At 37.7% G+C, this 16,584-nt stretch overlaps 1 protein-coding gene across 1 annotated transcript; it reads left to right on the top strand.

Annotated features, from left to right (window-relative positions):
• Positions 1-8,236: 8,236 nt before the first annotated feature.
• LOC126604891 (protein DETOXIFICATION 49-like) lies at positions 8,237-10,245 on the top strand. The gene is made up of 2 exons (XM_050272217.1): positions 8,237-8,594; positions 8,711-10,245. Exons 1-2 carry the CDS (start codon positions 8,457-8,459, stop codon positions 10,121-10,123), a joined length of 1,551 nt encoding a protein of 516 aa, XP_050128174.1. The 5' UTR covers positions 8,237-8,456; the 3' UTR covers positions 10,124-10,245.
• Positions 10,246-16,584: the final 6,339 nt, after the last annotated feature.

Below are 16,584 nucleotides of genomic sequence, written 5' to 3' on the forward strand. Positions count from 1 at the left end.
TTTTTGCTGGTTTCTACCATTAAACTTCTTTGAACTTGTTTCAGCGACTTTGTTCCGATGAATGCTTCCTTTTTCAACTTTGATTTGGTTGTTTTTGAAATGGGAATTCGATCTGATAGGAAGACAGGGAGTTATTATGGCGGTTTCGTGCTAGGTTGAGGTTGGTGAAGAGTCAAGACAATATCAAATCATTTAGGGGTATTTACGGAAGTATAGATTTGTAGTGGGTTGGGCTTGAAAGTTTGACCAGTGGATGATTTTTTATTAAACTTTGAGCCATTTTGGTTAAATAACATTTTGGGATGGTTTTTAGTTAAATATTTTTTTGCATCCTAGTCTCATACCTAAAGTTACATTTTTCTTCCAAATCCATACTCCGTTAGGTTGACCATTAGTACTCCATTAAAACGTAACGTGGCTCATATGTGGACAATGATTGTATATCCACGCGTCATTGTGGCTCCACGTGGATAATTAAAAATAAAATAAAAAAGCTTTGCAAATTCAAAATTCAAAAAATTCAAAACGTATTTTTTTTTCCTGTCATCTTCCTCCCAAAAGAAGAAGTTCGATCCCAAGAACCCCAAAACTCAGAACCCTAAAACCAAAATTTCATGATGTGGATCTTGGCACCAACATCACCCAAGACCCTGAGCTCGACTCGGTCATTGAGGGAAGCATCTTGAACTAAATCGACGGTGTCGGCTTGGAGCAAATTGACTCGATAAATGGTGATGGTGGCAACGACTTGGCAGACAAAGTGGGCATCCTGGTAAAAGTCAGGGATGAAGGCCTTGCCCAATGAGATCCTGCTGTACATGACAGTGAACCTGGACTCAATGTACTAGATCCCAACTTTGTTTGGGTTATCAAGGGAGAAGAGCATGAGAATGTTAAATGAGAGGAAGGTAGAAGTAGGGTTTTGGATGCTGTAGACAGTCGGGGTGGGGTTGGGTGAGTTGATGCCCATGTACTGGATGCCAACTTGTTGGAGATGATTTACGACTTTTTTGGCTTGACGGCGAGGATAAGGAGGGCTAGGAAGGAGAAGAGTAAAGGTTGATTTGGTATTGCTGTGCTTTGAAAAAAAACTGCTTTTGCTTTGAGAATAAACCGCTATGAAATAAAACAGCAGAGTGTTTGGTAAACTTTTTTGTAAAAGTGCTTTTAGCAAAAAAAAAAATAGTGTTTGGTAAATTTTTATATAAAACCATTGCGACTGTGTTAAATGACTAAAAAAAGATAAGATGTTGAATATTAGATAATAATTTTTTTTTATCTTTTCTTTTATTATGACATTTATAAGATTTATATAAACTATTTATAAACAGTTGTAAGCTTCGAATAATGTACTTTTACCTTTTTTATTAAGATATTTATAATTTTTTTATTATATTCTTTTCTCTAAGAGTCGTTTCTTCTTTACCTTGTCCCTATTTTATTTTTGCAAAACCTGTGTATATTCTATCTTCCGCCGCTCACTCCCTTTCTCCCCCTTTTCTCTCTGTCTTTCTCTACTTGATCCTAAGGAAGGCTAGGTCGTGGGGAAAGGAAGGCTGGGTTGCATCAATCGATTCGCGGAAGAAGGATGAACTTCGATTTCAAGACTTACCGTCAGTGTTAACGGCGAAGGCGTCGTGGCTTTCCCGTTAAGATTTTGGGTGTCAAGCAGAAGGGTGCAAATCTAGCATTCTTTGTGCAACCCAGATTTTGCCAAAGCCCAGAAATCTAACGAAGAGGCCCTAAATTTCGACAACAAAACCCAAAAATCCGACGAACCTCCCGCCGTTCCTGTCCTAGAAATTCGAAGAAGCTCAAAGTTAGAGAGGATAGAAGAGAGACGTGGCAGGGTCGGCAACGAAGTCGACAGGTATAATGTATAATTTATTTAATTGCTAAAGGCCATTTTAGGTATTGGAAAATTTCATTAAAGGCCTCAGCGCCTCTTGTGAAATCAGTTTGCGCATAAGCTGGGCAAGCAAAAAAAGCTGGGTTTTGCAGCTTTGTATTTTTAGCTCTTTTTTTTTCATCCAAAACTGTAAAAAAAAAGCTGAAGTTGAATGTTTACCAAACATAAAAAAAGCTCCCAACTTTTTTTTATACCAACTTTTTTCAGAAGCACCTCAATACCAAACCAGGGCTAAGAAGAAATGGCAGCAGCAACAACAGTTGAAGGAATTGCTTAATTTATTTTAATTGTTTATCTTTTATTTTTTTAATTAATTTTTAAAATTTTAAATTGTTTAATTGTCGTGGAGCCACTGTAACAGCCCGTCCCGAGAAACAATTATCGTTGATGTGAAAAGACTAAAATGCCCTTGGGCATTGAGATGTGTTGTGTGTGACATGCTATTGGAAATGGACTAAAATGTTTAATTCCTAAGTTTTTGGGACCAATTGGAACTAAAGGAAATTAGTGGTTATTGGTTGGTTGTTTGTAAATCACACACAACACATCTCAACGCCCAAGGGCATTTTAGTCTTTTCACATCAACGATAATTGTTTCTCGGGACAGGCTGTTACAATCTACCCACCTTATAAAAATTTCACCCCCAAAATTTACATAACCAATCCAATTCACTAGAATCATAAAACAACCTTGGATACATCTCTCTCATCCGATCCTCTGTCTCCCAAGTAGCTTCTTCCACTGAATGACTTCTCCACAAAACTTTTACTAAGTACACTGTCTCATTTCTCAGGATTTTCTCTTTCCACTCCAAAATAGTCACTGGTTCTTCATGATAAGTCAAGTCTGAATTAATCTTCAAAGGCTGAACCGGAATCACATGCGACGAATATGCTACATAGTAACGAAGCATCGAAACATAAAATACATCATGTACTTCCGACAACTCTGGAGGCAACTCAAGATTGTAAGCATTTCACCGATCCTTACCGTGATCAAAGACGGCCTGATGTACCTAGGACTTAGCTTGCCTTTCTTTCCAACCTTTAATATCTCTTTCCATGGTGAAAGCTTCAAAAAGTCCAATCATTAACCTTGTATAGTCGATCAGTAGCATGCCTGTCAGCTAGGCTCTTTTGTCGATTTAGGGCCGCTTTCAAGTTAGACTTAAGTACTTGAATATTCTGAGTAGTCACATCCACAATCTCAGGGCCTACTAAAACTCTTTCGCCAACCTCTGACCAACATAAAGGCGTACGACAAGATTTCCCATAAAGTGCCTCAAATGGTGCCATACCAATACTCGAATGATAAATGTTGTTGTAGGCAAACTCCATCAAATCCAAACAATCATGCTAACTATCTCCAAACTGCAGCACTGAAGATCTCAACATATCCTCTAATGTTTGAATAGTCCTTTCAGATTGACCATCTATCTGAGGATGATATGTCGTACTATAAAGCAATCTCGTATCAAGAGCTTACTGGAATGCTATCCAGAACTTAGAAGTAAATCTAGGATCCCGATCCGAGATAATATTAACTGGCACACCATGGTACTTCCCAATCTGTTGGCAACTGGCACTGTGGAACGGGAAGTGGCTACATCAACCCAAACGGCTTCTTCCTTTCAGCTTTAACCTGTTGGCAAATGGCACACCTACTCACATATTCGGCAATTTCCCTTTTCATACCCGGCCAATAATAAAAGGGCCTAATGGTATGATACATCTTAGTACCTCCTGGATGCATCGCATATACCGAAATATGTGCTTCATCCAAAAAAAATTTATTTAACTCTGCATTATTCGGCACAAACATTCTGCTTTCCTGCATAAGCATGCCATCAATTTCTCGAATCCTGAAATCTTTCTTTTTCCCTTGATTCTTTGCTTGAATTATCTCTTAAGTCTCTTCATCATTTATCTGGGCCTCGAGCACACGATCAATTAAAATTGGCCTAACTTGAAAATTAGCAAGCAAGGCTTCTTCTCGATCTTCCATTCCTAACTCCACTCCAGTGGACCTCAAATCTGCTAGAAAAGGAACATGACAATCATAAATGGCATTAAGTCTAGCTGGAGTCTTCCTGCTAAGTGCATCCGCCGCTGCATTTGCATGACCAGGATGATACTCAATCGTGCAATCATAGTCACTAAGTAACTCAATCCACCTCCACTGTCGAATATTAAGATCTCTCTGAGTAAATAGATACTGAAGACTCTTATGATCTGTGAAGATCTTACATTTCTCACTATAAAGATAATGTCTCCAAATCTTCAAAGCAAAGATGATAGATGTCAACTCCAAATCATGTATAGGATAATTCTTCTCGTGAGGTTTCAACTGTCTCGAAGCATAAGCAATTACCCTACCATGTTTCATCAATACACAACCCAAACCATTCAGAGAAGTATCACTCATAATTACCACTATCATCTAGAAGTGCTAGAACAGGTGCATGAGTAAGATAGTACTTCAACTGTTGAAAACTTTGCTCACATTTATTATCCCACTCAAACTTAACATCATTTCAAGTCAACCTCGTCAATGGCAAAGCAATCACTGAAAAATCCTTAACGAACCGTTTATAATAAACTGCTAAGCCAAGAAAACTCCATACCTCGGTGACGGTTCGAGGTTGCTCCCAATTCTCCACAGCTGCCACTTTCTGAGAATCCACTTGAATGCCTTGAGCAGAAATGACATGTCCCAAAAATGCCACTTGATTCAACCAAAATTCACATATGCATGTTATTGGAAATGGTCTAAAATGTTTAATTCCTAAGTTTTTTGGACCAATTGGAACTAAAGGAAATTGGTGGTGCTTGGTTGGTTGTTTGTAAACCACACACACACACACACACACAAAAGTACCACTTTCTCTCTCTCACTCCCATACTCTTTCTCAGACTCACACTCTCTTTTTCCTCCTTCTTTGTACGGACGAACACCAAATTCACCCATTCATGCACGGATCGAGATTGTGCTTAGTTGCATTATCTTCATCTCCTTACCATGAGCTCATCCATACCAGTTTCAGGTATGAAAACCTTCGAAAACCTCGTGAACCAAGAACCTCCGATTTGAACACTGTTCATGCAAATGTTAAATCTTGTGTTTTTGGAAATTTCAAGCTCACAGTGAGCTTAAGGAGATTCTTACGAGGCTCGGAGTACTTCATTGGAGGTTTTTGGACGTCAGGATATCGAGATATGCAAGTTTAAAGTTTTGGCCGAAAGTTCGAGGATTCTCAGGCGAGATCCAGTGATTTTGGGAGCTTGAAATTGGTATGATTTTATTCTAAATGTTGTAAGCTTCGTTTAGGTACAAATTTCATTAAATTTAGTTGAGAAACGACGAAGATATAAGGATTAGAAGATTTCCCGGTTTTCCGGTGATCCGTGACTCGCCAGAGTCCAGAGGTTGAAGACGACAGAATATTCCGTTAAGTCTGACGGAATATTCTGACGCCGTCAGTTACTTTTAACTGACACCGTTGGGATTTGACGGAATATTCCCCAGAATATTCCTGACGGCGTTAACTGACGTCGTTAGTATGCCTGTCAAGTGGCCGTGTGTGGGGGCGCGTAGGGTCGTGCCCTTGCCGGCGCTTGGTAGTGCATGGTAGCTTGAAAAATTATTTGGAAAATATGGGGATGATCCTGAGGTTGTGTAGGTCACTGTGGTATATTCATATACCCAATTTGAGCTATATATGAAAAGTTATTACATAGTTTGGTATATGTGCATTGAAATAACGTTATTTCAGTACTTATCCTATAGGCGAGACCTATCCGGAGGACGAGCGTAGCCAGGCTAGGCATGGGGGTTACGACCCAGCTGCATATCTGTGAGTCGGCAGTTATTTTCAGTATATATATATATATATATATATATATATATATATATCTACTTGACGTTTTTCCCAGAAAACGTATTTAAAGGAAATGTGATTTAAATGCCATGTCATCTATGCCTCATATTTTAGTATATGCATTATCATAATTATGCATATTGTTGCATGGTGCTGTGGAGGCCCAATTAAGCTACAGGTGAGTACATTATGCTAGTAATGGTTATGAGATATGATGATGATGATGATGTTGAGATGTATATTAGAGCTCATTAATCTGCACCCCGGTGTTAGTGCTTCCGCCCAGAGTTAGGGGCACAGTCCTTCACGTGATGTTCACCCCCCACACCACACGCTCATCTTAGATCCAAGTTAGGTGCACAATCTTGTCAAATAGACCATTATAGGTGGTTCCGACTCGTAGGTGACCTGCGAGTTATCGCATAGTTTTCACGTGATCGTAGCACTAGAGTGTACTATTATTTTACACTCAATCTTGTCGGTCAGACCACGTGAGGTGGTTCCGACTCGTGTGCAGTTATGATATACATGATGAGATATGTGACGTATATACATGATGATTTATATGATGAGATATGAGATTGATGCTGTGATTAAGATGAGCTCTAGATTTCCGCCGTATAGATCAAGTCAGGTGACTTCGGCTAGCAGATGGTTATTGTGAATTGCATCACCTGGCTTACTTTTGGTATTTGTATGTTATTGGGCATGGCATACACATGGCATATATATATATATACAAATATGAATCTTGATTTATTAAGCATGATTTGAGATATATTCATATTTATGTATTCTATTTTCTGGGAAAGTATCTATATACTTGTTTTACGGCGAGGGGTTAGTATATTTAAAGGAAAATAAGGTTTTCATATAATTGTGTTTTACTGACCCACTCAACTTTGTTTTTCGCCCCTCCAGGTTTTAGGTAGCAGAGTTTGGTGGCCACGAGAAATCCAATCGTGTTCTGACAGAATCCGAAAAAGTAGGATTCACCTTTGGGTGTTGTATCTTAGTAATTGTCCTACTTGACTGCAACTGGACTTTCTTATTGCTCTGAAAGTGTATTTATACACTTAGACTCTCACTAGCATCCTTTCTTAACTGGGATTGCTAGTTGCTTGGTTGTAATTGTTCGTATTTCCTTACTCTTTATCGCTTCCGCTTTGCGCACAAAGCTACGTCACGCTCACATGACAGCCAACACGTCTCGACTTCGGTCGGGGTGTGTCAGCCACAGTGACACATGGATATACAGTTATCATTCACATGGGAGGCACGCCATGTTTCAACGGAGTTACTAACGATTAACCTAACGGAAGTATGAATCTGGAAAAAAAAAAAACATAACTTTAGGCATGATACTTGGATGAAAAAACAAACTTGATGTATAAAAGTTTGAAAACCACAATATTTTAGAGTAGTAAAGTGATAATCACGCGAAAATATATATAACAACAGCCAAAAAGTATTCGAACAGTATCACTTTTACAGGTGCAAACATTTCTTTTTAAGAATGATATTTCCACGTGCATAACATTTATTAAGTGTAGTGTTGAGTACGTCTCTTTTTGTCATACAAGATTAATTGTTGCCAAACTATTTCTACAATCAGAATGAGACTTGCTAATTGTTTTAATTAACTATGTATCATGGTTGTTGCTCTTTTAAATTGGGGTGACTCGAATAAAATAATTGTATTGAGAAAACTCATTATGGCTCCTTATCACAAAACAAACAAGAACTCGTGACCACTTAAAAACGAATCTTTTAAAATATGAAAACCTACAATTTTAAATAATACATTTATAATTTAAATGAAAAACTCATACATTTTATGTTTAAGAGAACAATGATAAAATATTAAGTCATTGATTTCATCATTTGAATTTACATACATGAATATGAATTTTTAAGTAATCAAATTATGTCAAATAAGAAAGGATTTTCAAATTTGACATTAGGTATTGATTTGGAAACATTATGTCTATGATTAATTGGTTTCAAATATATGAAATTTATTGGCCAACGGAAAAAAAAAAAAAAATTCTAGACACAAAACTTATTTTGTTTGACCCAATGGTAAAAACATCAAAGTTTTTCCTTACTTTATAATTTATTTAGTTTGACCCAATGAGTTAACAACTTTTAACGCATTTGGTCTAAATTAAAGAGGTGTTAATTTGTCCTAGTACTCTAATCCTCACTTTTATCTCATTCTCAGAGTTACGTAGATTCATAAATTTTTGGCATTCGGAGAGACTGCCAGTTTGTCACCATCGTTAAAGTGTCAAATCTGATGTAAAGCAAGATTGGCTTTCAGCCTTGTGAGAAATCCAGAGACAAAACCCTCATATAAAATGACAAACCACTCGCATGGTCACCTCTTCCCCTTTTCTTATCTTCCTCACACTCGTCAATCCCTCACTAGCAAACCCTAACTAACTCTTCAAGACAAAGACAAAACCGATCACTTACAATGAAAAGCCATGCCTACATGTTTGTCCAATCTATTTGTTACTGCCATTGTAGAGAGACAATTGTATAAAGATTTCTAAGTGCTAGGAAAATTAACCATCTTTCTCTCCTTAATTTGAGTCCCGCTCCATTTCATCAATTTAGTCATTGAGATCTACACAAAAATTTCAATCTTGTTTAGCCAATTTGAGATGAGGTGTAACAAGATTGGTGAAGCTACCTCACATATATATTTTCTGCTTTTGTCCAAGCTATTCGACCACCCCATTAATGACGATGAAGAAGATGGACAAGATTCTCAGCATTGGCCATCCACCATTTCTTCAACGGTAAGTTTTATGAAACGTTTTTGTTTTTTTCGTACCATATTTGCATGTATGTTTTTTTTTTTTTTTTGGTGCATCTGAATTATATTCATTATTTTTTGTTTAATTGATTTGAATAGGTTCTTGAAGAGATCAAGCAGCTATACAACATAGCTCTGCCAATGATTTTGACAGGCCTCATGGTGTATGCAAAATTAGCGATTTCAATGTTATTTTTGGGAAAATCGGGAAAGGGGGAATTAGCAGGAGGGAGCCTAGCCATTAGTGTGGCCAACATTAGCGGTTACTCGGTTCTTGCCGGCCTCGCTTCAGGCATGGAAGGGATCTCATCACAAGCATTTGGAGCCCAACAATGGCCTCTCATGACTCACATCTTCCAACGCACCATCACCATCCTCATCTTCACTTCTATCCCCATTTCCATCTTGTGGTTCAATTGTGAGCCGTTACTTATCTTTTCGGGCCAAAACCCAACAATCTCATCCACAGCCACAACCTACCTCACCTTCTCTATCCCAACTTTATTTTTCCAATCCATCATAAATCCCCTCAGAATCCACCTTAGAACCCAAAGCATCACATTCCCTTTAATGCTTAGTGCTGCAGTGGCCCTTGTGATTCATGCCCCTGCCAGCTATATCCTTGCATGGCATTTTGGCTTAGGCATTCGGGGAGTTGCCCTTGCTGGAACCTTAACCGACATGAGCTGTCTCATAACTCTTATTCTATACTTGTGTGTTTCAAATATCAGCACAAACACACGGCAATGGTGGTCCATCCGATGTTGCTTCAATGGCTGGAGCCAAATTATATGTCAAGCAGTCCCAAGTTGTGTTTCTGTGTGCTTAGAGTGGTGGTGGTATGAGATTATGATTATCCTATCAGGGTTTCTCAGTAATGCAGCTGAAGCTATGTCTACCATGGGAATTATAATTCAGGCCACCGCGTTGGTCTACCAATTCCCCTATGCGTTAAGTCAAGCTGTGTCGACTCGGGTGGGGAATGAGATAGGCGCCAACTATCCAAAACAAGCTAAGCAATCATCGTTTATTGCATTGTATTTTTCCATTCTCACAGGGCTTATAACATCCACTTTCTTGCTCACAATGCAGAATGTTTGGGGGGAAATTTTCACGGCTGATCGAGCGGTTATATCACTGACTGCTTCTGTGTTGCCTGTGGTAGGGTTGTGTGAGCTTGGGAACTGCCCTCAAACCACTGTTTGTGGTGTGTTGAAAGGTAGTGCGAGGCCAATGTTGGGTGCGATTATCAATTTTGGTGCTTTCTATGTTGTTGGGTTACCTATGGCACTTTTAATGGCGTTTGTGATGCATTTAGGCTTGTTGGGCCTATGGTTAGGCCTTCTAGCTGCCCAGATGGTTTGCTTTCTTGTGATGGTGATTGTGTTGATCAGGACTGACTGGGTGGCACTAGTGGAGAGATCTAGAGAGCTCACTAGTGCTGGTGTGGAGGAGATTTTAGCGAACGAATTCTATGAGGACTTAGTATATGCTATTATGCTAGTTAATTAGGAAATCAAGATATCTATCAATGGACTTGTCCTTGTCTCTTGTTTTCTTTCTTAATAAGGCTTAACCTTTTTAAGGTTATGTTTATGTTTAAATAAAATAAAATTTTCTTTATTATATTTGTATATCATGTGCAAGCAAGTAACAAAAATGATTTGTACAACCTCTCTCGGACCCCATTAAGTTGAAGCTTTTCCAGTCTTCATATTGGTCTATTCAAAACCTTAACAACTAAAAAGAGAAAATACATGAATAATTTTCTCCTGTTAGACAATCAGAAAAATTATATCACAACAAAATAGTAATAACAGGTAAACCAACTTTTTAGATCATATTTGCAAATTATGTGATATTTCACCAATAAAAAAATGCATGTTAATCAACACTTAAGTAATAATTCAATCATCAACAACCACGTCATACGATTTACAAAATATAGTTTAAATAAATCGCCTTCCTAATATCACACTATGCAAAATATCTAGTTAAAGAATATTATCAAAGATATATGGTTTTTTATCTATAATTTATAAGTCAAAGTACTAGTGTTCATATAACTGCTAAACAATAATTTAATATTGGTCTTATTTCTAAAAAATAAAAGACATTCACTTTGTCAGAGAGAGAGAGAGAGAGAGAGAGAAATGTTTCGTCATGGGTCAAAATATTGTCTATTAATGTGGGTCCTACAACATGTGAGTCGTAAGCGGCATCTTATCTTGTAATGGGTCCCATAAACCTCACCATGCAACCGACAACATAATTTGTTCTACCTTAAATCTCGCTCAAGCTTTTTCAAAACTCGAGTTACTACCATAGTCTAAAATATCCATAATATTCCAATATTTTCATTGAAATTTCCGTGTTTTTGGACTACCGATATTTCCGATATCATCGATATTTTAGACCTTGCTAAGTCACTCATGTATCTTACCATGCAATGTATAAAGTGTAAAATATTGTACTAATTCATTATATATAAATTATTATGGTGTGTTTAAATTTCTTTCATTAATTACTACATATTTTCTACACTCACAATGTTTGCCAGCTCGCTATATAATCAACTTAAATCAGTTATATCTATCATGCAATGTATTTCCTTCCAATTTTTTGTGATAAACTAATAGATAATTGACTAAATAAACATCCTGCAAAGTTTCAATAAAAATTTCCAAGTTTTTCTTACAATTTCCGTGGTTTTTATTCAATTGTTATCGATATTGATAATATCCTGATATATTCATCGAAATTTCCGTATTTTTGGACTACCGATATTTCCGATATCATCGATATTTTATACCTTGGTTACGACAAAGGCAAGCTATTAGCAGAATTAAAAATTTAACAAAGTGGAGACAAATCTTTACCATATTCTACCAATGTGTAATGTTATTTATACACCTATTTTTACTTTCTACACATCTTTGTTATTTTTTGTCAATTGATCTTCTTCAGTTCATTTGATCTGACGACTGAAAATCGAGATGAGTGTGAAAGGTAAAAATGAGTCTCTTTTAGATAGTTTTCTAATTGTATTGTAATACTTAAAGGGGAACACTTACCTTACTTAAATAAAGGCACAATGAGATGAGCAATCACACATCAGAATTCACTCAATTCTTTCTACTTCTCGCCGCACCCTCTCTTCCAATCTCTCTATAGTTCTTCAATTAAATAGGCTTATAACACATTATTAGCACGCTCTTAACGCTGCGCTAAAAAGATTTTGTTCATCTTTATTCAGGGGAGTATTGCATTTCAATCATTGTTATTATGATTAACTTTTTATTTATTATGTTAGTATGCTTATATTGATTATATTTGGTTTTTCTTATACTGAACGTGATATAACACATTGGAGCTGGAATTTCAAATTTTTAAGAAGGATCTCCTATAAATTCAAAGGTTTTATTTCGTTTTCAACCAATTAGGTTCTTCCAATACATAGACTAGATATTTTATAAACCCTTATTTGTATGGAGACATTCCCCATGATACATGAACCCCAGTCTATTATTTTATAGTTTTACTATGATATAAATATATATATATATATATATATATATATTGCATATTCTAATAGGGAATTGTTATTAGCACTAAAAAAATCTCATTTGGCACTCCAAACTTTCTATAATTACAAAGAAAAATATACTTGTGAGGAGTGTCAAATGAGATTTTTAAAGTGCTAATAACAATTCTCATTTCAATAATATATATATATATATATATATATATATATATATATATATATATAAGTATGTTAATGCACACGCAATTAATATTTGTGCAATATATGTTATATTTTTATGAAATTGTTGTGTGGAATTATGTGAGTCAAAAGAAACCAAAAGAAAATAGAAGCACAAATTAGGGTTCTAAAAACTTAGGAAAAATGAGAAAAACAAAAAAGGGAAATCGTGATCGAGTAGCGACCTGAAGTCGCACCGCCACACCGCCTCTGAGTCCGCGTCGAGTTGAAAGCTCTGTCTCATGAACAAAACAACGCCATTGGCGTCTGGACCCAAACATCAACCCTCTAACTCGCTGAGTGCAAGACCTGCCCATTTTGGGCCTCCCTTCTCTGCTGGACAGGCCTGTCCAACTGATCCACTCGTTGGGTCACCTTTTCCTCTCGGGGTACCTTTATCTAACCATGCTTGAAACTTGTTGCTGGTTGTTCCCCTTGGCCCGTGCTCTACTGTAGCCTGCAGATGCACATTGGGCTTGCTTGTCTCGGCCCATGACACTGCAACAAGCTTGCAGCATCCCGCCCAAGCCCAACAGCAAGAAGTTTTTGCTGCAGAGCCTTTTTTAGCAGGCAGCACAACTTGATGGGCTGCTACGTTTTCTCGACTTAATATTAATTTTTGGCTTCATAGCTTCGTAACCGCACCAAATTATGTTGGGGTGTCATCGACTCAAGCCTAATTAGGCTATATTTTCTTAATCATTTAACCTTAAGTAATCTAAAGTGAGTATGACCCGAATATCATTAATTTGTTTCCAAGATCGACCTCGTATGGTCCCGATCTATAAAATTAATTTAAGTCACCAATAGTCCATTAATTTGACAAAAATCCAAAATGGTTTGCATTCCACTTTTTGGAACTAATGATGCAGTATTATGTCTTTTATATGAATCGTTGACATCCTTTCATAGCTCCGAAACTACTCACACTTAGGTTCCTAAAGCAATATCAAATTCACTACACTTAGATGTATATTGTATTTTGTATTCTTGCAGCTGCCCCTTCTATGAACTAGAAGTTCATCTAAGCTTGAACCTGTAGTTTCGTATTTAGTGCCTTTGAAACCTGAAGTTTACATAAAACAATACACCCAAGGAAAACCCAAAGTTTTTCATGCAAACTAAACCAAATCATGTCTTAGAACCCTGAATGTTCTAACTTTGATGCTTATGGAGGTTTTATTTTCAATAGCACCAACCACAATATTGTTCCTTCCAGTGAGTTGTCGAATACTCACAAGTTCGATTTCTTGAATTAGGAAGCTTTTGACAAACCACTTTATGTGGGTACAAGTCGTGAAGCTCCACTTGACTGTGCAAAAGTTGAGAATACATTTGTCAATGAATAGGTATAATTCTAAAGTTTAGTACACATGCCATAAGAGGAAAAAGTGAGAGATTAGTTTGCATGTGGTCCAATATCTTAACAGTTAAGATGTTGGATTTCTATCAATGCATCTCACGTTCGAAACTCCCCTCCCTACATTATTGTAGTAGTTTCAAATACTCCCTTTCCCTTAATAATAATAATAATAATTTAAAAAAAAAATCATGGGAGGAGGGAGATTAAGCTAAGCAGAACAATGTGCAAACTATAAATAGGAATCAAACTTGACACAAATATTATACATCGGATAATACTTGCATCCCCATGGGCGGAATGCACATATCTCACCCCTTAAAATAACATATTTTCACCACATAAATTTTATAATCAAAACAGTTCAATTTCTTAATTTTCATTTGAAGATCATCTTTATAAAAAAAAGTATTCGAACCAGAGATTATTTATGCATCTTGTTGATGCACAAAACCGGAGGGGTTTTAGAACAACGTAAATCCGACCGTGAATCTACAAGAAAGTAAAGAACACAAGATGTATCGTGGTTAACCCCAATGTTTGAGCTACGTCCACACTGATGTTGATCGTATTTCTCTGTAACTGTACGTATGGATTACAAGTGTGAGGGGAAGTTCCCCAGAGAAAGAGAGAGTTTGAGAGAGTTTCTCAGTTTGTGAGCCTTGTGGCTTTGTATGTGAGGATGAGACTTGAGGATTGTGAGGGTGAAGAGGCCCTTTTATAGACTAAGGGCTCATTCCCTTTTACATGAATCATAGGCTCAATGTCTAGAAGCCCAAGTAATGAGGCCCAATATAATATGGTACCAATAGTAGTCCCCTAAGTCTTCAGTTAAGAAAGTATTTTGGCTGGAGACTTGAAATTTAGTCCATGTGTGGGTCGAAGTAACTAGATGTCATCTAGAACTGATACTCGATATGGGGCGGTGCTCAATGTGGAATGATGCTCAACTAGAACTAGCACATGTTGCGAGACTTTCGACTTGTGGCTTATGTTGCCTTGGTTGGCTCGATTTGTGAAGTTGAAGGTGAGAGAGTTCCTTTTATAGAATAAGGGCTCGATCCTCAATACATAAATGATGGGTTAGAGTTGATGTTCGCGGCGAGACGGTTGCTCAACAAGCGGCAATGCTCTCTAATGATGGTGAGGAAGTCCCTTTTATAGAATAAAGGATCACTCATCAATACATAAATGATGGGCTAGAATGGATGCTCACGGCGAGGCGATTGCTCAGCAAGCGGCAATGCTCTCTAATGATGGTGAAGGAGTCCCTTTTATAGAACAAGGGTTCGTTCCTCAATACATAAATGATGGGCTAGAGTGGATGCTCACGGCGAGGCAGTTGCTCAGCAAGCGGCGATGCTCTCGAATGATGGTGAGGGAGTCCCTTTTATAGAATAAGGGCTCGCTCCTCAATACATAAGTTATGGGTTAGGAGTCATGCTCGCGGCAAGGCGGTTGCTCAGCTGGCGGCGATGCTCTCTAATAAAGGTGAGAGAGTCCCTTTTATAAAATAAAGGTTTGCTCCTCAATACATGAATAATGGGTTAAGTCCCCCAAGTATTTTTCATGAGGCCCAGTTGCGAAAGCCCAATATATGGTACATAGTGTAGTCCCCCAAGTCTTCAATCAATAGAGGATGTTGGCTAGAGACTTCAAATTCAATCCATGTATGGGCCGAAGTGGCGGTTGTTCGGAGACAGTGTTTGTATACCATGCACTGAAGCTTTGTAGGTGAAGCTTTGAAAGTGAAGCTTTGAAGCTGGAGCTTTTGTAAATGAAACTTTCGAAGCTGGAGCTCTGTAAATGAAGTTTTCGAAGCTGATTAACATGAGTGATACTCATGAATGTTTATGTTGATTGACATGAGTGATGCTCATGGATGTTGACATGAGTGATGTTCATGAATGTTGACATGAGTGATGCTCATGAATGTTGACATGAGTGATGCTCATGTATAATTTTGGAGTACTGAACGTACTTTTGATCACCTAGTTGGTGATAATAACGGCAAGCTGCCGAATAATTTTGGAGTATTGGATGTACTTTTGATCACCTGGTTGGTGATAATAACGGCAGGCTGTCGAATAATTTTGGAGTACTAGACGTACTTTTGACCAACAGGTTGGTGATAATAGCGGCAGGCTGCTGAATAATTTTGGAGTACTGGACGTACTTTTGATCACCTGGTTGGTGATAATAGAGGGTGGACCTTAAGTGGAGGGATGAAGGTTGGAGTTTGAAGCCATAAGGCTTGACTCTTTTGGGCATATGGGCCCTCACCCTCCACATAACATTCCAGCCCTTTTTTTTTTGGCATGCTGCCTTCTTTCTTTATTTACGATTACCCTATAGTGGGGTTATACAGATGTCTCCAAAAGATAAGAAAAATAAATCACATCATTAAAAAAAAATTGCTGGACTTGGCAATAGCAAGATTTCTCCCTTCACATCAACATCAACATCCGTGAATTTGGTGGTGTTGTAGCTTTTGATAAAGCTTCTTGCACTCAACACAAGTATTTTTCTTTTTCTGCTGCATTGCAGGTTTACAACATGGGTGAGCAGCGCAAACCCTAGCAAAAGGTCAGTGTACTTCAGCTGTAAAAGGTCAGTATACTTATCCAAGTGCTTTTCTCCTTCCTCTTTTTCCTTTATTCCACCTTTGCTTTCTGCTTTTTCTCGGTTTTTCTACTTTCTGCAATGATCTCCGAAATTGATCGAGTAGTGGGTGGGGTTTTTGTTTCCCACTCCATTTTCTGCAACTTTCAAAATTGCAGGGGTTGGCAGCGGGAAAACTGATCTCTACAGTCAACTTACATCTATCATTTTGACGTCGAGCATCCATCT

This window comes from Malus sylvestris, chromosome 15 (assembly GCF_916048215.2).
Source record: "Malus sylvestris chromosome 15, drMalSylv7.2, whole genome shotgun sequence".
Taxonomy (NCBI): domain Eukaryota; kingdom Viridiplantae; phylum Streptophyta; class Magnoliopsida; order Rosales; family Rosaceae; genus Malus; species Malus sylvestris.

Coding starts and splice junctions, on each gene's coding strand:
- LOC126604891 (XM_050272217.1), top strand. CDS start 8,457: ATGAGGTGTAACAAGATTGGTGAAGCTACCTCACATATATATTTTCTG. Junction 8,595..8,710: donor CATCCACCATTTCTTCAACG/GTAAGTTTTATG, acceptor TGATTTGAATAG/GTTCTTGAAGAGATCAAGCA.